Raw genomic sequence first — 25,704 nt, 5'->3', positions numbered from 1 at the left:
TAAAGTCTCAGAGTAGGACTGCTGATCTAGTATCAGGTCTCTCCTAACCAAAATAATTGAATTCATTATGATCTAAAAGGCAAAACTGATCCTGGATCAGCACTCCTACCCAGGAGGCCATGTTGCTCAAACAAAGATGAGACAAAATAAAAAGTTTAACTAAGCAAGTCAGCTTAGAACAAATTTTACAATTTTATCCCAACCTCCTGCGGGGACTGAGGTTGGGATAAAATTGGGGAAAAAATTAAAATATAGGACCACACACACATCGCAAAGAGACAACACTACATAGAGAGAGAGCTAAGACAACATAGCATGGCAGCAACACAACATGACAAAAACATGGTAGCAGCACAACATGGTAGCAGCACAAAACTTGGTACAAACATTATTGGGCACAGGCAACAGCACAATGGGCAAGGTAGGGATATGCGTCAACAGCAACCTTGGGAGAATCCTATGCATTATCATTAACAGCAGACTCAATACATTTCCTCAGTGAAAACAACGTACTGAGCAAATGTCAAATTGGCTTTTTACCAAAGTACCGTATGACAGACCACGTATTCCCCCTGCACACCCTAATTGACAAACAAACCAAAACAAAGGCAAAGTCTTCTCATGCTTTGTTGATTTAAAAAAAAAGAAGCCTGACTCAATTTGGCATGAGGGTCTGCTATACAAATTGGTGGAAAGTGGTGATGGGGGGGGGGGGGGGGGTAGAACATACGACATTATAAAATCCATGTACACAAACAATGGTGCAGTTAAAATGGGCAAGAAACACATTTCTTTCAACAGGGCCATGCAGCTTAAGCCACACCCTCTTCAACAAAAAATATCAACGAATTGGTGAGGGTACAAGAAGTCTGCAGCACCCGGCCTCACCCTACTAGAATCCTAAGTCAAATGTCTACTGTTTTCTGATGATCTGGTGCCTCCGTCACAAACCAAGGAAGGCCTACAGCAGCACCTAGAGATGTTTTGCATAGATTCAGCCAGACAATCGCAGTTAGACAAAAATAATGGTGTTCCAAAAAAAGACCAGTCGCCAGGACCACAAATACAAATTCCATCTAGACACCGTTGCCCTAGAGCACAAAACGATACCTCAGCGCCACAGGTAACTTGCACAAAGCTGTGAAGGAGCTGAGAGACAAGGCAAGAAGGGCATTCTAAGCCATCAAAAATAACTACATTTGGCATACCAATTAGGAGCCGGCTAAGGATACCTGAATCAGTTATTTTAATTTGATTCATTTCACCTTTATTTAACCAGGTAGGCAAGTTGAGAACAAGTTCTCATTTACAATTGCAACGAGGCCAAGATAAAGCAAAGCAGTTCGACACATACAACATAGACTTACACATTGAGTAAAACAAACATACAGTCAATAATACAGTAGAAAAATGTGTCTATATACAATGTGAGCAAATGAGGTGAGATAAGGGAGGTAAAGGCAAAGAAAGGCAATGGTGGCAAAGTAAATACAATATAGCAAGTAAAACACTGGAATGGTAGATTTGTAGTGGAAGAATGTGCAAAGTAGAAATAGAAATAATGGGGTGCAAAGGAGCAAATACAGTAGTTGTTTGGGCTAAATTATAGATGGGCTATGTACAGGTGCAGTAATCTGTGAGCTGCTCTGACAGCTGGTGCTTAAAGTTATAGAACCCATTGCCCTTCATCGTTGTGAAGTCTGGGGTCCGCTCACCAACAAAGATTTCACAAAATGGGACAAACGCCAAATTAAGACTGCATGCAAAATTCTGCTAAAATATCCTGTGTACAATGTAAAACACGAAATATTGCATGCAGAGCAGAATTAGGCAGATACCAGCTAATTATCAAAATACAGAAGGAAAAAACAAATATATATATATTTCTACAACCACCTAAAAGGACCTGTTGCCACAAGAAAAGGGCAACCAATGAAGAACAAACACCATGGTAAACACAACCCATATTTACGTTGATTAATTTTCCCTTTTGTACTTGAACTATTTGCACATCGCTACAACACTGTGTGTGTGTATATATACACTGCTCAAAAAAATAAAGGGAACACTTAAACAACACAATGTAACTCCAAGTCAATCACACTTCTGTGAAATCAAACTGTCCACTTAGGAAGCAACACTGATTGACAATACATTTCACATGCTGTTGTGCAAATGGAATATACAACAGGTGGAAATTATAGGCAATTAGCAAGACACCCCCAATAAAGGAGTGGTTCTGCAGGTGGGGACCACAGACCACTTCTCAGTTCCTATGCTTCCTGGCTGATGTTTTGGTCACTTTTGAATGCTGGCGGTGCTTTCACTCTAGTGGTAGCATGAGACGGAGTCTACAACCCACACAAGTTGCTCAGGTAGTGCAGCTCATCCAGGATGGCACATCAATGCGAGCTGTGGGAAGAAGGTTTGCTGTGTCCGTCCAGAGCATGGAGGCACTACCAGGAGACAGGCCAGTACATCAGGTGTGAAGGAGACGTGAAGGAGGCCGTAGGAGGGCAACAACCCAGCAGCAGGACCGCTACCTCCGCCTTTGTGCAAGGAGGAGAAGGAGGAGCACTGCCAGAGCCCCGCAAAATGACCTCCAGCAGGCCACAATTGTGCATGCGTCTGCTCATAGGGTCAGAAACAGACTCCATGAGGGTAGTATGAGGGCCCGATGTCCACAGGTGGGGGTTGTGCTTACCAGAAAACTTGCCAGAGAACACCAAGATTGGCAAATTCGCCACTGGTGCCCTGTGCTCTTCACAGATGAAAGCAGGTTCACACTGAGCACATGTGACAGACGTGACTCAGTCTGGAGACGCCGTGGAGAACATTCTGCTGCCTGCAACATCCTCCAGCATGACCGGTTTGGCGTTGGGTCAGAAATGGTGGCATTTTTTGGGGGGCCGCACAGCCCTCCATGTGCTCGCCAGAGGTAGCCTGACTGCCATTAGGTACCGAGATGAGATCCTCAGACCCCTTGTGAGACCATATGCTGGTGTGGTTGGCCCTGGGTTCCTCCTAATGAAAGACCATGCTAGACCTCATGTGTCTGGAGTGTCAGCAGTTCCTGCAAGAGGAAGGCATTGATGCTATGGACTGGCCCGCCCGGTCCCCAGACCTGAATCCAATTGAGCACATCATGTCTCGCTCCATCCACCAACGCCACATTGCACCACAGACTGTCCAGGAGTTGGCGGATGCTTTAGTCCAGGTCTGGGAGGAGATCCCTCAGGAGACCATCCGCCACCTCATCAGGAGCATGCCCAGGTGTTGTAGGGAGGTCATACAGGCACGTGGAAGCCACTCACACTACTGAGCCTCATTTTGACTTGTTTTAAGGACAGTTGGATCAGCATGTAGTGTGGTTTTCCACTTTAATCTTGAGTGTGACTCCAAATCCAGACCTCCATGGGTTGATAAATTTTATTTCCATTGATAATTTGTGTGACTTTGTTGTCAGCACATTCAACTATGTAAAGAAAAGTACTTAATAAGAATATTTCATTCATTCAGATCTAGGATGTGTTATTTTAGTGTTCCCTTTATTTTTTTTGAGCAGTGTATATCACACACACAATGAGATTTGAAATGTCTATTATTTTGGAACTTTGAATGTAATGCTGCTTGCTGCAGCGACTGAAGGGCTGCCAGCATCACTGTCCAAAGATGAATCAAATGAAGAGTAATCCTCTGCCCAAATCCTCTTATTCAAACTCTGATGTGGTGCTCATTGGTCACATTAGTAGACTACCCCACCCTTTGCCCCCAGCCTAAAGTTTAAAAAAAATGGAAGAGGGGATCAAGAGGGGGCATGTAGGGAGAGAGAAGCGCGAGCAGTCGGGAAACACGTGCCTGCCCTGCACCGGACTTTTAAAACACCCCTCCCATCATCTCTTCCCTCTCTCTACTCCTCTTTCCACCCCTCCCTTGCTCTCCCCTAACCCACCACTATTGGAGTGCAACCAATAACAAATAGGGACGAGAACTGCGTGACTCAGCACGACTTCTACTAGTCAACTGTTACCAAGGAGAGAGGCCTGCTATAGGCTAATGTGTGTGTGTGTGTACTGAGCTTGTCTATCAGGAAACGCTGCTCAGTCTGAGCTCCATAGACAGTAGTACTGAGAAGGAGCCTCTTACAGTAAACTGATCAGTAAAAGGGAAGACCGGAGGATGCGATGGTTTTATAGCAACATGAAGCAACTATGTACACGTAGGCCTGTGTCGCATACTTATTATAACTTCAAAGACTGGTGGGAGTTTACAACATGCACTATTCAATATATTTTTTATATCAGTATTCAGTCCTGCAAAAGTGAATTATTAAGATTGTAATATATTTCCATGTACTGAAAATCTTAAATAAAAATCCTGATTTCCCTCTTCACTAAATAAGCGTATGTTAAATTCCTAAAAGTGGAGGACCATGCTAGTGTAAATACATCAAGAGTGGAATATATCTGTAGTTGTTTGTTTCCTGGCCAGTACGTGCTTTAAATACATCCTAAATCCAGCTTGGCTGTCGAGGGGGTGGTGGGGGTGCTGGGTCAGTCTGCTAGTCGAACACGCCACACTAACACGGCAGCATTCCCTCATCACACAGAGAGGGAGGCAGGGGGAGGAGGGAGATTGGGTGACATGAGTTCTCTGTACACCCACACTGCCCTAGTTTCCCCTCTCTCCTAGTCTCATAGCCCTCCCTAGCCCCCGTCCATGCACCTCCCAGGGAGGAAAACCCCACCGCTGCCACCAACATACAAGATCAGATCCTCACCAGCAACAGAGGTGGAGGTGCACAGGGAAGTAGTGTGTGTGCATATTAAACAAGCACACACACAGCAAACATAGTAACAGGAACTCGATCACATCACTCCTGAGTTAAAGTAGCTTAGTCGAAGACCTTTGTACACCGGTCATCTGCTTACACACAGCTTTCGATATACTCCCTGCCAGTATCACACATCATGACTCATTGAACCACAATTACAGTCATTCCTGTTTCAACCACAAAAGTCCATTAAAAAAAGATTTTAATCTCATGAGATTAGGTTTTATAAAGCTTTTTATTAAGATTATCTTTAATCTATCTTTCAAAAGGGTTTTAATGAACTCTTTGTACATTTTCATTGGAGACTCTGTTCCGCCTATACCCAAAGGCAACAGAGCATATCCAGACAGTTTAGCTTTCTGCTTGAGACTAGAAGCTTCCTTCCCTCCCCTGGACTAACCAGACCAGACCTAATGATGTTGCCAAGAACACCAAGGAAGGACATACAAAGCAGCTCCAATATCAGCCTACTGGAACTAACACAAAATAAGGATTGTTATCATCTTGGTTCATTTTAAATTAATTGCCATTTACACCAATTTTGTAACAGACAGTTTGCCCACACAAGAAACCGCCTGTCGATGTGGTGGAATATACACCATCACTTCACACTGAAGAAGCAACAGAAAAGTTCAGTGCTCAGACAGTTCCTAGCAACACCACCAGACAGTACACCAGGGGTCGGCAACAGGAAGCCCGCAGTTCAAAACCAACCCGCGAGTGATTTATTTTGCCCCCCCCAAAAAAATATTTTAGTTTTTTGTCCCCCCAAAAATGTTGTACCTGTAAAAAAAGTTAAAATGTTAAAAGAAAATGACAAAACTAAAAGTTGGTCACAAAAACAAACCAAAAATGTAAATCACTAGAAATTCTGCAAAAAAATGTTTAATTTAGTCACTGTTCACCAAGTATTCTCACAAATACAAAAAGGAGACATGATCATGTCTCAATGTAATCAAGGTATGAAATTGTTATTTTCAAATACAAATCTCACTTGGTCTTAGTCAATTCGCAGTGTATAAATTATTATAATCATGTTCTGGCCCTGGTCTGCGGCTGACTTTTAAAAGAATGTAAACTTTATTTAACTAGGCAAGTCAGTAAGGAACAAATTCTTATTTACAATGACGGCCTAGGAACAGTGGGTTAAATGTCTTGTTCAGGGGCAGAACAACAGATCTGTACCTTGTCAGCTCGGGGATTTGAACTTGCAACCTTTACTAGTCCAACGCTTTAACCACTAGGCTACCTGCTGCCCCAAATCTAGTTGCCTACCCTGCAGTACACGGTCTGCCAACAACACATATTCAATTATCCACAAGTATAAAACTCAAAATTCGTTACTGGAAAAAAGCTTATTCAAACAAAGCTTCACAGAAAACTGACCCTGCTCCCCTTGACATGGAAACAATCAACATTGGAAAACTAGAAAATCCACAGTAAATTAAATTGTGAAAACCGACACTGAATTCAACAACTCAGTAGTATTTTCTCCTTTGCTCAGCCATGCAGTTCTTCTAGGTTGCTTACCTGTATATATCGGAGGGCGCTCCTCAGGACACTGAGGTTAGAGGTCTTCTTCTCGTCTGCATTGGGGATGTTTTTCTTCAGGGTGTCAAAGCACTCTTTCAGGTGAGCACGTCTAAGTGTAAGGGATGGAGGGATGAAGGTAGAGAGAAGAGCCTTTTAGTTAGAGGAAGAGGCAGGACGAGACGTGATTTCACATATTCAGATAAAAATTTTAAAAAAAAATGCTGCAAACCAATTTACCATTTGGGACTAATTCCTAGTAACATAAGACACATTGAACAGGTTTCGGTTTCCTGGTAAAGCATCTCTGATAAAGGATACAGGCAGGGGTACGGCAACAACTCCCCTGCTTAGTCCCGTTCTGGGCAATATAACCCTACTATTACAGTACATGGAAGTACTAACAGAATAAGCAGAACATTCAAAGCCATTAACAAGTCCAAGATGTCAATTATCATCTGACAAATGCAATAGCTATAGATTAGCCATAAGTGAATAAATGGGAGAATAAGTTGTTCTTCGAACAGGACAGAGAAGCAAGCAAGCAACTCGATTGAAAAAAAGACGTGGGCAATAAGTGGGCTCCCGAGTTGCGCAGTGGTCTAAGGCACTGTATCTCAGTGCAAGAGGCATCACTACAGTCCCCGGTTCGAATCCAGGCTGTATCACATCCAGCCGTGATTGGGAGTCCCATAGGGCGGCACACAATTGGCCTAGCGTCGTGCGGGTTTGGCCAGGGTAGGCAGTCATTGTAAATAAGAATGTTCTTAACTAACTTACCTAGTTAAATAAAAAGGTTCAATTATACATTTAAAAAATATATATAAAAATAAAAGTGCACACCTAATCTCAACCTTAAACTGCCCTGTGCAAAGAGCTCAACCCTCTTTGTTTAATAAAGGCGACCATGGGAGAGAGATGCACCCACCTGTTTTTCTCAAGCTTGTTATGTACTTCTCTTGTCCCTGCCCTGTAAAAGCACAGATCGGAGCACATTATAAGATTGGGTGTCCAGAATGGGCAAGACGACGAGACTCACAGAACAAGAATCAAAATCAACCAACAAATATAAAGTACTCCATCATCTTCTACTTTACTTCAACAATATACTGTAGAATATGCACAGGGAGCTAATTGGATCTGATTATTGCACAATTGTCCAATCAGGACATACCCATTATGAAGTACATAAGCCAAGAATCATTTAGTCCAAGAATCCTTCAGTGCAGTGACTTTTCATGGTTCGTGATTCTTCCGATAGCGTTGGTGCCTTACCACTCAACAAGTGACTGACAATCACAGGCACAGTTACAGACAAAGGAAAACTAAAAGGCAAATGGAGGAAAAAATACAAAGTTCAAACCATCCTCTCCTATAAATAACTAAATGGCCACTCACCCTCCAGGCCTCTTCTTCCCGTCTAGGTCAGGGGGGCTGCCTCGGCCCCCAACAGGGCTGGTCTGGCCTCCGCACGGAGTCTGGGGGGGCCCTGGCTGGGGGAGTAAGGAATGCAGCTGGGAGGCTGAGACGATGGAGCCAGGGTAGGATTGCACCAGCTGGGGAGACTGCTGTTGTCGCTTCTGCAGCAGTTTATGGGTTCCAGATTGAGGGGAAACAATCTGTGGAAGGTGATTGTGGTGATGATTCTGCTTGTGGTTGCCAGATTGAACCAAAGACAAGTGGCGGGAGTGGTCTGTCTTCACCTGAGGAGAGAGAGCCAAAAGCACACCCTGTCCCTGGTGGCCCTGCCCTGGAGAGTGAGGGTCCCTCCTGGGGGAGGCCAGGTGGGGTGCTGCCCCAGCCTGGGGGGGACAGGGTGGTGGAAGAGGGGGTTGGGACGGTGGGGGGCAGACCTGTGTGGTTGGAGGTCATCATGGGGATAGGGATGACAGTCATGGAGGGGGGCGGCAGTGGGGGCGGGACAAAGGCGGGGCAGCGCTCTGAGTAGGGGCAGGAGTCTTCTGCTCGGGTCACATAGTTCATCTGGACGGGGGATGAGTAGGTAGTGACATCATTGCGTTTGTGGTCAGATAGCTGTTCGAGGCGAAGCTTCTCCCGCAGCTCATTCTCCTCTGTGGGAAGAGAAAGACGGCATAGTTAGAGGACAGAGCATGCTAACAGTTAGAGCAGCAAGGTTAAGTACCAGCAGAAACATTTCACAACATTTCTAGCGTCCTCTGACTAATCTCCATCTAGTGAGTTTAACAGCCGGGTTCACTAATCAACAAACACTACAAATCAATAAACAAAAAAGGGGAGGGAGGAAAACTAGAATAGCTGGAAGGAAGAATTCCGCCAGCCATTCACCTAGCTAGCAGTGTTCACAGCTTACATTGCCGTTGTATGGTCTGAATTGAAATAGGATGCCAGCCACTGACATACATTCATACTAGACCTGTAGGCATAGACCTCATCCTGCCTCCTGGAACTCTGCCAGTTTATAAGAGCCGTATAATGCAGCTGCAATGCCTTGCCTGCCAGAACAGTGAAACTAGTTACAAGAATTGACATTATACTAAACAGAGCTCGTCTTTGAGGGAATCCTGTAGTGCACTATATAGAGAATAGGTGCCATTTCCAAGTCCTCATTACGTTGCGCTTCTTGGTGCTGGCTGGTTGCCTGGCTACATGACAAACTCAATGCTGTTTACTCTTTTAACGAGTTGATTCACACAGTCCTGGAGTAGAGGTCGACCGATTAGGATTTTTCAATGCCGATACCGATTATTTGAGGACCAAAAACAGATACTGATTACTCGAGGATCAAAAAAAGATACCGATTAATCGGAAAAAAAAATATTAATTTGTAATAATGACAATTACAACAATACTGAAAGAACACTTATTTTAACATCAATAAAAATCAATTTAGCCTTCAATTTGGTTTAAATAATGCAAAAACAAAGTATCGGAGAAGAAAGTAAAAGTGCAATATGTGCCATGTAAGAAAGCTAACGTTTAAGTTCCTTGCTCAGAACATATGAAAGCTGGTGGTTCCTTTTAACATGAGTCTTCAATATTCCCAGGTAAGAAGTTTTAGGTTGAGGTCATTATAGGAATATTTCACTCTATACCATTTGTATTTCATATACCTTTGACTATTGGATGTTCTTATAGGCACTTTAGTATTTCCAGTGTAACTTCTGTCCCTCTCCTCACCCCTACCTGGGCTCCAACCAGGAACACGTCGACAACAGCCACCCTTGAAGCATCGTTACCCATCGCTCCACAAAAACCGTGGCCCTTGCAGAGCAAGGGGAACAATTACTCGAAGTCTCAGAGCGAGTGACGAGTTTGAAACACTATTAGCGTGCACCCCACTAACTAGCCAGCCATTTCACATTGGTTACACCAGCCTAATCTCAGAAGTTGATAGGCTTGAAGTCATGAACAGCTCAATGCTTGAAGCATTATGAAGAGCTGCTGGCAATCGCACGAAAGTGCCGTTTGAATGAATGCTTACGAGCCTGCTGCTGCCTACCACCGCTCAATCAGACTGTTCTATCAAATAATAGACTTAATTATAACATAATAACACACAGAAATACGAGTCTTAGGTCATTAACATGGCCCGGAAAATAGCATTTCGAAAATAAAACGTTTATTCTTTCAGTGAACGACAAAACCGTTCCGTATTTTATCAAACGGGTGGCATCCACAAGTCTAAATAATCCTGTAAACATTGAAGGTGGTGCAATGTATGTTATAATTACGTAAAATTCTGGCAAATTAGATCGGAACGAGCCAGGCAGCACAAACTGTCGCATATCCTGACGCTGCATGCAATGAATTACAATAGAAGGGACACAACTTCCCTCGTTAAAAGAAATTCATGTTAGCAGGCAATATTAACTAAATATTCATGTTTAAAAATATATACTTGTGTATTGATTTTAAGAAAGGCATTGATGTTTATGGTTAGGTACACATTGGTGCAACGACAAGTGCTTTTTCGCAAATGCGCTTGTTAAATCACCTGTTTGGCGAAGTAGGCTATGATTCAATGATAAATTAACAAGCTAGATAAACTAGTAATATCAACCATGTGTAATTAACTAGTGATTATGTTAAGATTGATTGCTTTTAATAAGATAAGTTTAATGCTAGCTAGCACCTTACCGTGGCTCCTTACTGCACTCGCATAACAGGTAGTCAAGCCTGCCACGCAGTCTCCGTGGAGTGTATGCAATGTAATCGGCCATGATCGGTGTCCAAAAATGCCGATTACGGATTGTTATGAAAACTTGAAAATTGTCCATTGCGATTAATCGTTCGACCTCTAGTCTGTAGTATGACAGGAGAACTGACTGACAGGGTGTGTGGTAAAATCTGTGCTGCACTCAGTTTGTGAGATTAATATATATTTTTTTTTGAATAGGGAGTGGGGTATATTCCAAGGTCAGTGTGTCCAAGTAAAAGCAGGTTTTATGCCTCTAGCCCCATCCCATTCATATGGGCATAGTTCCAATGTAAAAAGGGATATATTCTGTTGGGATATTACAAGCTTCTGTAATTCCCCAAACTAAATCTCCTTACTGGAGACCCATATGCAACGACTGTAGTATGTGTAGGGCTACATACTGTAAAGAAAAGTTTGTGAAACTTAGAGCAGAAGCAGAACTGTTTTTCTGGGAAACTTCCTTCTGTGATATCTCCACATCTACTGAGAGTACGGAGAGAGAGACTTCTGTTAGAACAGTTCAGTACTGATACTCTTAACATAAAGTCCACGTGCTGTCCTTTGAGAATGAGCTCACATTGTGTTGAAAGAACAAGGAATACGCAATGTCGTCTCAGAGTGGGGGAGAAAAGACGACAACCTGGACAAGCCAGAGAGACAAAGGAAGAGGGGGTTGAATCCCTGAGTTCTAGCAACAACCTCACCTATCTTCATCCAATCAGATTGGAGAATTACCCCCCCCCCAACAGCACGTGTTTCAATGTGTAGATACTAGGGGGAAGGGGGGCAGTTGCCATGGTAACAGTCGTGTTAGAACCCGTCAAACACAAGAGAGCTTTTACAGCCATCCTTTACGTTGATAAGGGGTGGAGCAGGGCCATGCCAAGTCTAGACATTAGAGCACGTTAGCTACACAATGTTGCCTTCTTCCCTTTGACCACCATATCAAATTGGGTTGTCCTGAGAACCTTTCAGAAGTGTGGGAGATAGAGGTCATACAATGGATTGGGCCCAAGCTGTGGTACTTTACCTGATTATCGGGAGGGTATAGCTGACTGTAGTGAAAAATATGGACAAAAGCAAACGTCTCAAAGTATAGCATAACAGTGTGTCTGTCAGTCACAATAACGCTCTCTGCCTGTGCATCATCCAAAAGAGGCTAATTCCATAACATACATGGAACATGATTTCACAATGAACACAGGCATTGGACATATTTTCTTCATAGCCAGGAACAAGCAACAGCTCTGCTCTCCCCAGCACAGCAGAGGCCAGATCAGAGACACTGAAAGCCACCACAGTCTTAAATAAGAGTCTCAAATAAATAGCAGATCATAGCCGCGGGAAGTAGTTTGGGGGTGCTGCGATATTGTTCTTCGAGTGTGGGTGGGGGTTGCCCACATGCTCCAGACGGCTATTGGGTCGCTAATACAGGACTATTAAAGGCCCACTGCACTACTTTTGTGAAATGTTTTAATTTATTTTTGATTCCCCCCTTATTAACCTGAACTAGGCCGACTTAAGTTAGTAAAAATAAAATGTTCAAGACCAGGGTTGTATTAGTGCACACCCTAGCACTGTCAGTGTAAACAACACTATCATTAGTTTTTAACCACCACCTCAGGCCTACCCACTACACTACATTAGTGACAAATTGCAGTCAGAGTTCAAAGTTCAGGAGCCCTGAGAAGTTGCAGTCCATTAAGTGCTCTCCTCCCAAATACAAGAACAACCCATAAAACCCCAGGAGGACTAGATTGGTTCGGACAAACCCCAGAAGGGTTGGTTTGGACAAACCCCAGAAGGATTGGTTCAACCTTGCCCAGTCACACACCCAGAGTAGGATTCTAAAGGTCAAACTGAGTACATCAAATACAAAGCCAGCACTGTCTAATTCAACTCTACAAGTACATGAGAAGAATGGTCCTTTACAAACCCATTCCAGATATCAACCCCTGCCCAGAGCTAGGACAAATCCTTCTCTACATGCATCCGAGGATGGTCCTTTAAAACCCCATTACATACTTAAAACCTCCCTTTAAGTGCAGAGTACAGAGTGTTGAAACTCCTAAATCAAGTAGTATTGGTCACGTACACATATTTTGCAGATGCTCTCACGGGTGTAGTGAAACATTTATGTTCCTAGCTCCAACAGTGCAGTAATACCTAATAATACACATTAATATAAGAACAGGCGATGTCAGAGTCCGGAATATAAATATATATGATGGTGTGTATTGCTATTATTGACAGTATATTAATAGAAAATATGTATACAGCAGTAGTTATATGACGAGCCATGACTAGAATACAGTACAAACATAAAGTGGTAAAACTATGTAAACATTAAAGTGACCAGCATTCAATGACTATGTAGACAGGTCATTACCCCGCTGTCCTCTCTGCAAATGAATGACAAATCAAGAAACTGACTGGTGAGTAGTAATCTGTGGATAAGGTAGAGGAAGGAGTTGTTGTTACTTTTACCATCTTGGTTCTCAACCCATGAGTAATCAGAAGTGAAAGCATTGACCTGATGTGAGAGAATGATGCCACTCCTTGGTTTCCGGTAAAAATCAGAGAAACAGTTGAGTATAGCCTAGTTCTCATGCAATGTATAAACATAATTTTGTAAATCAATGTGGGAGTCAAGTCTGGTATAAGTTTGTTTGTCAATGGCATTAGTTTGTCAATTAAAACACTTTCCAATAACCTTATTTTCTTCAGTAAATTGGTTGACTCGAGACTACAATGAGCTCATATATAATAACATACACACTTTCAAAGTACACGGAAAAACAAGATTCAGTGAGAGGAGTTACTTGGTTAATTTTTGCTTGACTTACTAAATATCTAGTGAAATTTTGCATCGTTGTTTTCAGCTCTGTAGCCTTGATAGAAGAGTTAAAAACATGTGTAGTTCCACTTATATAACCACTGCACATAGCAGAGGAGAGAGTACAGTCGAGCGGGAGAAACACTGCCCTACTTTCTTCCACACTGACCAGCAGCAGCACTAGAGAGAAGAGAACAGGGCGGGAGGGGGCCTCCGGGTGTAGGAGTGCCGAGCATGCACGTGGTGAAACGGCCGGCCCCCGTTGCAGATATGGGGCATCATCAATTTGGACACGTCACCAGCAACACGCAAAAAATTACGTGTTTAGCGCGTGAGCCGAAGGTTCCTTTACTATGAATGCTCTATTTAGCCTACATTTCAGTTTAAAAAGTGCCATGTACGAAATCACAAAATATAAAGTTGTACACATACAATCATTTTAGGAGTTCAAAAGACTGATCGCCACAGAAACCGATGGAAACCTGAAATCTGTCATATGATCCCCTGCTATGTCAGGTCAAATTATGCAAAACGGATTTAGCGCTCCCGTCGCCACCGCCCTTTCCTGCGAATTGTTTTCTCGAATGTAAAATAATGAATGAAGGTTACTATTCAACTTTAAAAGAGGTCGCCAAATGTTAAGGTTACAGGGTTTTGCCGAGATATCATAGTTGGAAACAGTGTTGCAAATAAACAAGATCGTTTCAAGACTTGATAGGAGGCGTTTCGATCATCGTACGTCTGTAATGCAGTAAAATTCACATGGCTACAATGTCTCCTGTCACACATCCAAGTGATATATTTGTAATCAACTTCTTAGAACAAGGAGCCACTGAAATAGGCTACCATTTCAAATCACACCTCAAATTGCTCAAGACATTTAACTCAGTAGAACCAACTATATAGTCGAGACAAGGAAGTCTAATCACAACCCAAACAAAGGCAATTACAATCAACTGTGCACGTAATTTTACATTTAAACCAAAATAATTTATTACGGTAAAAGTTCATTTACATTGAGAGAGTTAAAAAAATGCATGCAGAGATTCTTCTCACAGTAGAAATAACTTAGAAATTTGACACATCTAAATAACGAATTCGTTTGATCCTTTAAACTTCGAAAGCCTCTAAAAAACCTATAATTGATTGCAACCTTTACATACCACGTGCTTTCTGTTGTTGCTGGGCTTGCAATTCCAAAAACTTTGCTGCTTCTAAAAGCGTTTCGATGCTCATTTCTTCTCCGTATTGGAAACAACCAACGTTACAAGTAAAAATGTTGAGCAAATGTTACAGGGTATGCACTTTAATTTTCAGTGTAATGATCCAGTCTTTCAATCAGCAAAACTGAAGAAAAGGGTAATCGGAGACCCCACGTAGAAACTCTTCCACATACATACGTAGAGGAGTTGCAACAAGATGGCGCTGAGAGTAGTAGGTAACAAATCAGGGCCAAAAGCATACCATTTATGACCGCCCACACGTCATTCCCTCCCATACACTGCAATGACAAAGAAAACGAGAAATGGAGTCTTGGAATGGACTGACCTGCTGCTATTTCTTAGAATTGAAAGAAACGAAGCATGAAAATTAAACAAATTGTGAAAGTCGTTCCTCAGTTGAATTTAAACAACTCAGCATGTTGATTCCAAAAGTTGTTTCAACATTGAATTTCATAGTGTTATGATTATCATTTATTCCTAATCCACGATTTATCTGTATCCGTTCACAGCAAGAGTATCATTTCCCCAATAGCCAATCACCAGGGAGAACAACAAGGTATGGTGCTTGAACACATGGACAAAGTGCAGTAGCCATCATTCGAATATTATGATTCGGTCTCCAGGTCTGTGGCCCCAGAAACCAATTTCCGCCATACATTTATTAGTCATCACAGTTGTCTGTTTAAAGTCATCTTAAAGGAAACATGTAATTTATTTCTTGTGTTGCAACCATTTGCCTTGTCAACCGTCATAAATGTACCATTAGTCATACAAAGGGCGTGGTGGAATAGTCAATTCACAAACAACGTGGTACAGGACGGGGCGGCTTTAAACGAGAGCAATTCAAACGTTTGTTATATAGAGACAGTAGTAGCCTTTCTCTCCACATGACCGAGCGTCGACGACCTTGGGCTAACTGTCTGGATGTTCGGGGAGTAGTCCATTTTCTCAGTTTAACTATGGGCAGTAATGTTCTTCTGCTTTGTCAGCATACCCCTTTAATTTAGATAATTAACAAGTATTATGCTTGCTTGTTTTCTACTGGTGTGATAGCTATTTAAGAACAAAGTTATCATAAATTCAACCAAAAATTGACACCACCTCAAGCAACCATTGTGTGTCTGTTCTATTTATCACACTGACACAGCAATACGAGCAGGAAGTCAATATTGCGGCTTTAAAAAAAGGCCACTGTGATAGTGACACAGTTGCACTCAAACAGAGCTGTGAACTCACCTTTGCCTGGTACATATATCGTAGTGCCTGGTACAGCAACTGCACCGCCCACAACCGCAGGGATCTCCAAAGGGTGTCGCGGATTGCACGACACCAGGTTAAACTACCTGCCCTCCAAGATGCCTACAGCACCCGATGTCACAGGAAGGCCAAAAAGATCAATGACCACCCGAGCCACTGCCTGTTCACCCCGCTATCATCCAGAAGGCGAGGTCAGTATAGGTCCATCAAATCTGGGACAGAGAGAAGCTGTTTTTCAATCTCTCAAGGCCATCACTGTTAAATAGCCATCACTAGCATGGAGGCTGCTACCTATATACAGACTTGACATAATTGGCCACTTTAATAAATGTAAACATTAAAGTGACTAGTGTTCCATGTCTTACTCATCTCATATGTATATACTGTATTCTATACAGAAATTGCTCATCCATATATATTCTTATAAACTGGTGGTTCGAGCCCTGAATGCCGATTGGCTGACAGCCATGGTAAATCAGACCATTTACCACGGGTTTGACAATTTATTTTTACTGCTCTTTTTAAGTTTTTAAGTTGGTAACTAGTTTATAATAGCAATAAGGCACCTCAGGGGTTTGTGATAAAAAGCCAATATACCATGGCTAAGGGCTGTGTCCAGGCAATACGCATTGAGCCGAAGAACAGTCCTTCACCGTCGTATATTGGCCATATACCACACCTCCTCGGGCTTTATTGCTTAATTATTCCATTCCTTTACTTGGATTTGTGTGTATTAGGTATTTGTTTTGAAATGGTTAGATATATTGTTGCACTGTCGGAACTAGAAACAAGTATTTCTCTACACTCGCAATAACAGCTGCTAAACATATTGATATTGTTTATACACTCACACGGTCTTTACAGCTGTACCATTGAGCGCATCATGACTGGTATGGCAACTGCACCGGAAGTCCCTACAAAGGGTGGTGCGGACAGCCCAGCGCATCACTGGGGGTGAGCACCCAGCCATCCAGGACATGCATGCCAGGCGATGCCTGAGAAAGGCCAGAAAAATGGCCAAAGACTCCAGCAACCGAGATATGGACTGTTTTCCATGCTCACGTCCGACAGGCGGTAACGGTGCATCAAGGCTCAGACTCCTCTACCCTGGCCATAAGACTTAACTTGCTAACTACTGCTCTCCCTCAGGCTATCCACACTGACTATGCCCATCCACAAGTCTCTACTCATTGACACCATACACTTACAGCCACATTCACACACCACCTTTGCATCTATAATGATTAGATTTATTACTACCACAACACTGCTGTTCATTGATTATATATTATTACCAGCACTGCATTGTTGGGAAAGAGCTCCCAAGGTAAGAATTTCATAGTACTGTTTTACACCAGTTGTATCCTGTGCACGTGACAAATACACTTTGGGTCCACTGCTGGGCCACATTTTCTAGTATTCACATCTAAATCTCTGCTCAGGAAGTGCATCTGTTCATGTGATAATTGTCTACGGACAATTCCAATGTACATGCACTCTAGGCACAGGAAAGACTGAGGAAAGGTTGGACATCCTGCGTTACTATGAGGTATTGTTTTAGACAGTGTGTGTGTGTGTGTACAAAGACCATTCATTACTAGCTGAACAACTCAATAGCCGTCTAATTTGGCTGGCAACACTTCCTAATTGTGATACAACGACAGGCCACTTATAAAAAGGTGAAGCAAGTGTCTCCCCAGAATGTGTTAAAAAGCTGTATTTCATCAACAGGAGGAAACAAGTGGATTAGCTGTAGTTTATGGAAACTTGCATCCTCAAATTTAATGTCTCTGGAAATAAACCAGGTGTTTGTAAAACACTAACTGAACATGGAAATAGACAAATTACATGTTACTAAAACATTTCTAAATGTAATTTATCAAACTTGAATTAACTAAAATAGTCACTGCTCATTATAATCTTGACAAGGAGACTAAGGTGAAACTAATGAACCAGCAAAGTACATTTTACACTACCTGCTACAAACGGGTCACAAATAGAATATAGGACAACTGGTAAGTCATGTTCCCGTCTACCATTTTCTGCTTAATGAACATGACCCAGTACTACAGGTTAACCATGTTCCATTATGTCCCCAGTGGCTTGGCCACCACTCTAAACAGAGTGTTCTTCAGGTAGGTACACAGTTGGTTCATCAGGTCCTTGTTTTGGCCTTCCACCCAGTGAATCTCCACAGCAACATCCTGCTCCTCAGCCTTCACGTTCACCAAGCACTTAAACAGGAAGTGTTGCACAGCGCCAGGGCTCTGTGGCTGCATCACTTCCTGTCCAGTGGCATTGACTTCCTGTTCCTGTGTTTCAGTAGGTACTTCCTCTGTGATTATGGCTTCCTGTTTCTGTGTTGTGGTGGGTAGTGTTGTCTGTGCCAGTATGGTATTGGGTGTTATAGAGGGAGAAGACTCCATGATGACATCCTCCTCTGTCCCACTGTTCTTGACTGGGACACAGCTGGTTTCCTCCTCCTGGCTTTGGACTTCCTGTCCGCTGGCCCGCTGAGAGTTGGCCCGGTTGGTCCCTGACTGTGGAACACTGCCTGGCCCTTGTGCTGCCGTGGGAGTGTGTGACTCTGAGTGTGAGCTATCCGGAATGTGTGTAGAGGAGTGGTGCTGGGCTGTGACTAAGGAAGGGGTGGTGGAAATACCACTGGGGGGCGCTCTGGGCAGCTCTCTGAGGTGTCGGCCCTGGTCTCTGCGTCTCTGTCTCCCGTGGATCCAGGTGTTCTCCACAACAGTCAGGAACAGACTCTGCTCTTTCCTCCCACATGGGACACGCTTGTACAGCACCTGTAGAACATAGATGACAGTTGCTGTGTATTTTGTCTAGGATCTCAGATTTGTATTCCCCTGTTGGAAAAACTGGGTTAGGGTATATGTTTGCAGTAAGGTATGTCAATGAATGAGGTGTGTACATGTAAATGCTTAAGGAGTTGTGTGTGTGTGTGGTATGAGTTCCTTACAGAACGAGTGTGTGTGTGTGTTGCGGAGAGTTCTTGTGATTGCTGTGTCTTTTTTTGCAGAGAAAAGTATTGGGCGTATTATATGTGCATTCAGACAGACTTTTTCCACTGTTACATAAGCCGTATTCTAAAATGGATTATAAAAATACATTTTTAAAAATCGCAATACCCCATAATGACACAGCAAGAACAGGCTAAGAATTTTCTGCAAATGTTATTAAAAATAAACTGAAATCACATTTACATAAGTATTCAGACCCTTTACTCGGTGCTTTGTTGACGCACCTTTGGCAACGATTACAGCCTCGAGTCTTTTTGGGTATGACGCTACAAGCTTGGCACACCTGTATTTGGGGAGTTTCTCCCATTCTTCTCTGCAGATCCTCTTAAGCTCTATGGGGAGCGTCGCTGCACAGCTATTTTCCGGTCTCTCCAGAGATGTTCGATCAGTTTCAGTCCGGGCTCTGGCTGGGCCACTCAAGGACATTCAGAGACTTGTCCTGAAGCCACTCCTGCATTGTCTTGGTTGTGTGCTTAAGGTCGTTGTCCTGTTGGAAGGTGAACCTTCACCCCAGTCTGCGGTCCTGAGTACTCTGGGGCAGGTTTTCAGCAAGGATCTCTACTTTGCTCCATTCATCTTTGCCTGGATCCTGACGAGTCGCCCAGTCCCTGAAAAACAATCCCACAGCATGATGCTGCCACCACCGTAGGGATGGTGCCAAGTTTCCTCCAGACTAGCCATTCAGGCCAGAGAGTTCAATCTTGGTTTCCTCAGACCAGAACTTTGTTTCTCATGGTCAGTTTTTTTTAGATGACTTTTGGCAAACTCCAAGAGGGTATTCATGTGCCTTTTTACTGAGTGGCTTCCATCTGGCCACTTTACCATAAAGGCCTGATTGGTGGAGTGCTGTAAAGATGAGTGTCCTTCTGGAAGATTCTCTCATCTCCACAGGGGAACTCTGTCAAAGTGACCATCGGGTTCTTGGTCACCTCCCTGACCAAGGCCCCTTCTCCCCCGAATGTTCAGTTTGGCCGGGCGGCCAGCTCTAGGAAGAGTCTCGGTTCCAAACTTTATCCATTTAAGAATGATGACCTTCAGTGCGGCAGACATTTTTTGGTACCCTTCCCCAGATCTTTGCCTCGATACAATCCTGTCTCGAGATCTACGGACAATTCCTTCAACCTCGGTTTTTGCTCTGATATGCACTATCAACTGTGAGACCTTTATTTAGACAGGTGTGCCTTTCCAAATCATGTCCAATCAATTGTATTTACCACAGGTGGACTCCAATCAAGTTGTAGAAACATCAATGGAAACAGGATGTACCAGAGCTCAATTTAAAGTCTCAGAATACTTATGTAAATAAGTAGAAGTTATTTTTATACATTTTTAAACATTTCAGAACCTGTTATTGCTTTGTCATTGAGTGTTGTGTGTAGATTGAGGAAAACATTTAATCCATTTTAGAATAAGGCTGTTAAAGTAACAAAATGTGGAAAAAGTCAAGGGGTCTGAATACTTTCCGGTGTGTAGATTTATTTTGTAATTGAAAATGGTTTAAATATATAAAACACCTGAAACATTGAACATATGTAGAAAAGACAATGGACCTATATTTTTTGTATAATATCAACATTGTTAGTTTTCAATCACCAAAAGAAGAGGTAGACTGTCTGGGAGGATCTATAATGATGCATTCAGGAGTATTTTGGGCTCACATTGATTTTCTTATGTTAGAGCATAACAACTAGTGCTCATTTTCATACATTTTGGTTTTTAAAACAACAAATTGACCAATGTCTGTTCAATTATTTGAATCCCATTTTTTTCCCTGAGAGCTCAATGAGAACATTGCACACTTTCCCCTGAGATAAAATCAGATCTAGGCCAAACTGTGCGATGTAGGGAGCTGTAGTTTCCAGCAGGCCAATATTCTATATTGTTTAGCGCAGAAAACATAAATAACTACAATGACCATAATCCATTGCATGTCTACTTGTGCGGTCTGTGTTTCTTTTACAGCTGCTACATTAGGTTAGTGTGGGGCAGACACAGCGAGAGAACGCCGATCATGAGGAGTAGAGAGCAGTTGCTTCACAAGGTATCTCTACCGGAAAATAGATCTAAGTGACTGGTTGGTGTTCAGGGGTCATAAAAGTATGCCTGATTTACGTTTGAAGTACTACTAAAATAGTAATTTTGAAATATTGAATAAAGTAATCAAATAAAACAAGCTCTACTCCAAGTAACTAACCAAATGTGAAAAAATGTTAAATTTAATAGCAATTTGTCAGAGTATTTTGTGTAGATCAAAGTGGGAAACAAAGTTGTATAAGTATTCACCCCCTTTGTTTAGGCAAGCCTAAATTAGGTCAGAAGTAAAACTTTGGCTTAACAACTAAGTTATGGACTCTCACTCTGAAATAATAGTTCACTGTTTTTAATGACTACCCCTTCCTGTCCCCCATACAAACAGTGGGGAGAACAAGTATTTGATATACTGCCGATTTTGCATGTTTTCCTACTTACAAAGCATCTAGAGGTCTGTACATTTTTATCATAGGTACACTTCAACTGTGAGAGACGGAATCTAAAACAAAAATCCAGAAATCACATTGTATGATTTTTAAGTAATTAATTTGCATTTTATTGCATGACATAAGTATTTGATACATCAGCAAAGCAGAACTTAATATTTGGTAAGGAAACCTTTGTTTGCAATTACAGAGATCATACATTTCCTGTAGTTCTTGACCAGGTCTGCACACACTGCAGCAGGGATTTTGGCCCACTCCTCCATACAGACCTTCTCCAGATCCTTCAGGTTTTGGGGCTGTCGCTGGGCAATACAGACTTTCAGCTCCCTCCAAAGATTTTCTATTGGGTTCAGGTCTGGAGACTGGCTAGGCCACTCCAGGACCTTGAGATGCTTCTTACGGAGCCACTCCTTAGTTGCCCTGGCTGCGTGTTTTGGGTTGTTGTCATGCAGGAAGACCCAGCCACGGACCCATCTTCAATGCTCTTACTGAGGGAAGGAGTTTGTTGGCCAAGATCTTGCGATACATGGCCCCATCCATCCTCCCTCCCCTCAATACGGTGCAGTCGTCCTGTCCCGTTTGCAGAAAAGCCTCCCCAAAGAATGCTGTTTCCACCTCCATGCTTCACGATTGAGATGGTGTTCTTGGGGTTGTACTCATCCTTCTTCCTCCAAACACGGCGAGTGGAGTTTAGACCAAAAAGCTCTATTTTTGTCTCATCAGACCACATGACATTCTCCCATTCCTCCACTGGATCATCCAGATGGTCATTGGCAAACTTCAGACGGGTCTGGACATGCGCTGGCTTGAGCAGGGGGACCTTGCGTGCGCTGCAGGATTTTCATCCATGACGGTGTAGTGTGTTACTAATGGTTTTCTTTGAGACTGTGGTCCTAGCTCTCTTCAGGTCATTGACCAGGTCCTGTCGTGTAGTTCTGGGCTGACCCTTCTCACCTTCCTCATGATCATTGATGCCCCACGAGGTGAGATCTTGCATGGAGCCCCAGACTGAGGGTGATTGACAGTCATCTTGAACTTCTTCCATGTTTTTTTTTTAACCCCTTTTTCTCCCCAATGTAGTGGTATTCAATTGTTGTAGTAGCTACTATCTTGTCTCATCGCTACAACTCCCGTACGGGCTCGGGAGAGACGAAGGTTGAAAGTCATGCGTCCTCCAATACACAACCCAACCATGCCGCACTGCTTCTTAACACAGCGCGCATCCAACCCGGAAGCCAGCCGCACCAATGTGTCGGAGGAAACACCGTGCACCTGGCAACCTTGGTTAGCGCGCACTGCGCCCGGCCCTCCACAGGAGTCGCTGGTGCGCGATGAGACAAGGACATCCCTACCGACCAAGCCCTCCCTAACCCGGACGACGCTAGGCCAATTGTGCATCACCCCACGGACCTCCCGGTCGCGGCCGGTTACGACAGAGCCTGGGCGCGAACCCAACAGTTGTTGCCTTCTCACCAAGCTGCTTGCCTATTGTCCTGTAGCCCATCGCAGCCTTGTGCAGGTCTACAATTTTATCCCTGATGTCCTTACACAGCTTTCTGGTCTTGGCCATTGTGGAGAGGTTGGAATCTGTTTGATTGAGTGTGTGGACAGTCTTTTATACAGGTAACGAGTTCAAACAGGTGCAGTTAATACAGGTAATGAGTGGAGAACAGGCGGACTTCTTAAAGAAAAACTAACAGGTCTGTGAGAGCCGGAATTCTTACTGGTTGGTAGGTGATCAAATACTTGTCATGCAATAAAATGCAAATTAATTACTTAAAAATCATACTTGATTTTCTGGATTTTTGTTTTAGATTCAGTCTCACAGTTGAAGTGTACCTATGATAAAATGTACAGACCTCTACATGCTTTGTAAGTAGGAAAACCTGCAAAATCGTCAGTGTATCAAATACTTGTCAAGTACTGAATTTCAAGCACCGACTAAACTACAAAGACCAGGGAGCTTTTCGAAAGCATCATAGGCCAGTGATTGAATATCACTTTAAGCATGGGCATGTTAATAATTAGACTGTGGATGATGTATTAAACCACCCATACATAAAGATAGTTGTCCTTCTGAACTGAGCTGCAGGACAGGAATGAAACCAGGAGCCCATTGGTAATTTTAAAACGGCTACAGAGTTCAATGGCTGTGATGGGAGAAAACGGAGGATGGATCAACATTGTAGTGACTCCACAATAATGAGCTAAATGACAGCGTGAACAAAAGACAAAAGTAATACTGCAAAGAACACACAGCAAAGCAATACACTTTTAGGCCTAAATTCAACAACATCAATGAGTATAATCGGACGGAAACCGTACGCACCTCAAATAGCCCGAATCGCTCAGCACTAAACTCAGCATAAGCCATGGCAAACTGCATAGAATTACAGGAAATTAGTTTTAAAACCAAAAAATTCTCTCAGCTCCATGGCAGTGTGTGTAGAATTGCAGGACATTAATTTTAAAACTGCAAAATGTTCTCTCAGCTCCATGGAAAAGTGTAGATTTGAGGAAATTAGCTTTAAAAACAGCAAACTTTGCTCTCCCCTGCCAAGGTGTGTGTACCTTTCAAATGTTCTTGCCTGCAACAAATTCAGCTGCGCCGACAGGCCGGCCACACCCATCACCTAAGCCCCCTTTTGATCCAGAAAAACCCTGTATGTGTTTACCTTCAGGTCACTGAGCGTCTTCTCCAGCCAGGCAGTGATGGTCTCGACAGGCTTGGGGTTGGAGGGACAGCCTATAGAGGAGGCCTGGGACTGCAGCTCCTTCACTGTGGGCTGAAGCAGCATGAAGGTCAATGGCTTACGAGACTTCTCCAGCTTCCTCTTCTTACTGGGTGGAGACTGAGGAGAGAGAAATAAAATATACATTTACAGATTGTGGGGTTTCGGAAAGAAGTCATTAAAAACTTCTGGTGAAGATGTGGTCATACTTCAATGTAGGTGATAGTGAATCCATCTTAAACCTCCACAGATAAAAATGGTGATTCATGATGACAGTGTGGAAGATTGCTGGTAAATGCACAATATACAGTGCATTCGGGAAGTAGTCAAACCCATAGACCTTTTCCATATTTTGTTACATTATTCTAAAATGGATTTAATAACAATTTCCTCAGCAATCTACACACAACACCCCATAATGACAAAGCGAAAACAGGTTTGTGGACATTTTTGCATATTTATTTAAAACAAAAAACATATACCTTATTTACAGCGTATTGAAGGTCCCCAAGAACACAGTGGCCTCCATCATTCTTAAATGGAAGAGATTTGGAACCCCCAGGACTCTTCCTAGAGCTGGTCACCCGCCAAACTTAGCAATCGGGGGAGAAGGGCCTTGGTCAGAAAGGTGACAAAGAACCCGACGGTCACGCTGACAGAGCTCCTCTGTGGAGATGGGAGAACCTTCAAGAACAACAACCATCTCTGCAGCACTCCATCAACCAGGCCTTTATGGTAGTGGCCAGACAGAAGCCACTCCTCAGTAAATGGCACGACAGCCCACTTGGAGTTTGCCAAAAGGGACTTAAAGGACTCTCAGACCATGAAAAACAAGACTCTCTGGTCTGAGGAAACCAAGATTGAACTCCTTGGCTGAATGCCAAGCGTCACATCTGGAAGAAACCTGGCACCATCCCTACGGTGAAGCATGGTGCTGGCAACAACATGCTGTGTGGATGTTTTTCAGTGGCAGGGACTGGGTGATTAGTCAGGATCAAGGGAAAGATGAACAGATCAAAATACAAGAGATCCTTGATAAAAACCTGCTCCAGAGTCAGGACCGCAGACTGGGGTGAAGGTTCACCTTCCAACAGGACAACGACCCTAAGCACACAGCCAAGACAAAGCAGGAGTGGCTTCAGGACAAGTCTCCGAATGTCCTTGAGTGGCCCAGCCAGAGCCCAGACTTGAACCCCATCGAACATATTATTATTATTACATCTCTGGAGAGACCTGAAAATAGCTGTGCAGCAACGCTCCCCCTCCAACCTGACAGAGCTTGAGAGGATCTGCAGAGAAGAGCGAGAGAAACTCCCCAAACACAAGCGTGTAGCGTCACACCCAAGAACACTTGAGGCTGTAATTGCTGCCAAAGGTGCTTCAACAAAGTACTGAGTAAAGGGTCTGAATACTCATAAATGTGATTTCAGTTTTGTTTTGATATTTCCCAAAACTCAGAAAAGTTTTTTGCTTTGTCATTATGGGGTATTGTATGGAGATTGATGGGGAAAAATATTTAATCAATTTTAAAATAAGGCTGTAATGTAACAAAATGTGGGAAAAGTACTTTCCGAATGCAGTGTAAATACTTAACTCT

At 43.1% G+C, this 25,704-nt stretch overlaps 2 protein-coding genes across 3 annotated transcripts in view; both read right to left on the bottom strand.

Annotated features, from left to right (window-relative positions):
* LOC124004919 (max-binding protein MNT-like) overlaps positions 1–16,830 on the bottom strand; it is a 30,033-nt gene extending 13,203 nt beyond the window's left edge. The window contains exons 1-6 of the mRNA XM_046313733.1: positions 16,731–16,830; positions 8,255–8,436; positions 8,068–8,223; positions 7,763–7,983; positions 7,293–7,334; positions 6,365–6,476 (exon numbers count right to left, since the gene is read on the bottom strand). Coding sequence (XP_046169689.1) covers positions 6,365–6,476; positions 7,293–7,334; positions 7,763–7,983; positions 8,068–8,223; positions 8,255–8,436; positions 16,731–16,830 — 813 coding nt within the window. The remainder of the gene's footprint in view (positions 1–6,364; positions 6,477–7,292; positions 7,335–7,762; positions 7,984–8,067; positions 8,224–8,254; positions 8,437–16,730) is intronic.
* A 731-nt stretch (positions 16,831–17,561) lies between these two features.
* Positions 17,562–25,704, bottom strand: part of LOC124005289 (RNA N6-adenosine-methyltransferase mettl16-like) — a 38,209-nt gene continuing 30,066 nt past the window's right edge. The window contains exons 9-11 of one of the 2 annotated variants that reach the window (XM_046314408.1): positions 24,051–24,227; positions 23,705–23,755; positions 17,562–18,664 (exon numbers count right to left, since the gene is read on the bottom strand). In XM_046314408.1, the coding sequence (XP_046170364.1) occupies positions 17,948–18,664; positions 23,705–23,755; positions 24,051–24,227 (945 nt within the window). In that variant the 3' untranslated portion in view covers positions 17,562–17,947. The remainder of the gene's footprint in view (positions 18,665–23,704; positions 23,756–24,050; positions 24,228–25,704) is intronic. The other variant, XM_046314409.1, reaches the window with a different exon arrangement.

This window comes from Oncorhynchus gorbuscha, linkage group LG19, assembly GCF_021184085.1.
Source record: "Oncorhynchus gorbuscha isolate QuinsamMale2020 ecotype Even-year linkage group LG19, OgorEven_v1.0, whole genome shotgun sequence".
NCBI classification, from domain to species: domain Eukaryota; kingdom Metazoa; phylum Chordata; class Actinopteri; order Salmoniformes; family Salmonidae; genus Oncorhynchus; species Oncorhynchus gorbuscha.
Note: the sequence above shows the minus strand (reverse complement) of the source record. Positions and strands in the feature narration are given on the sequence as shown.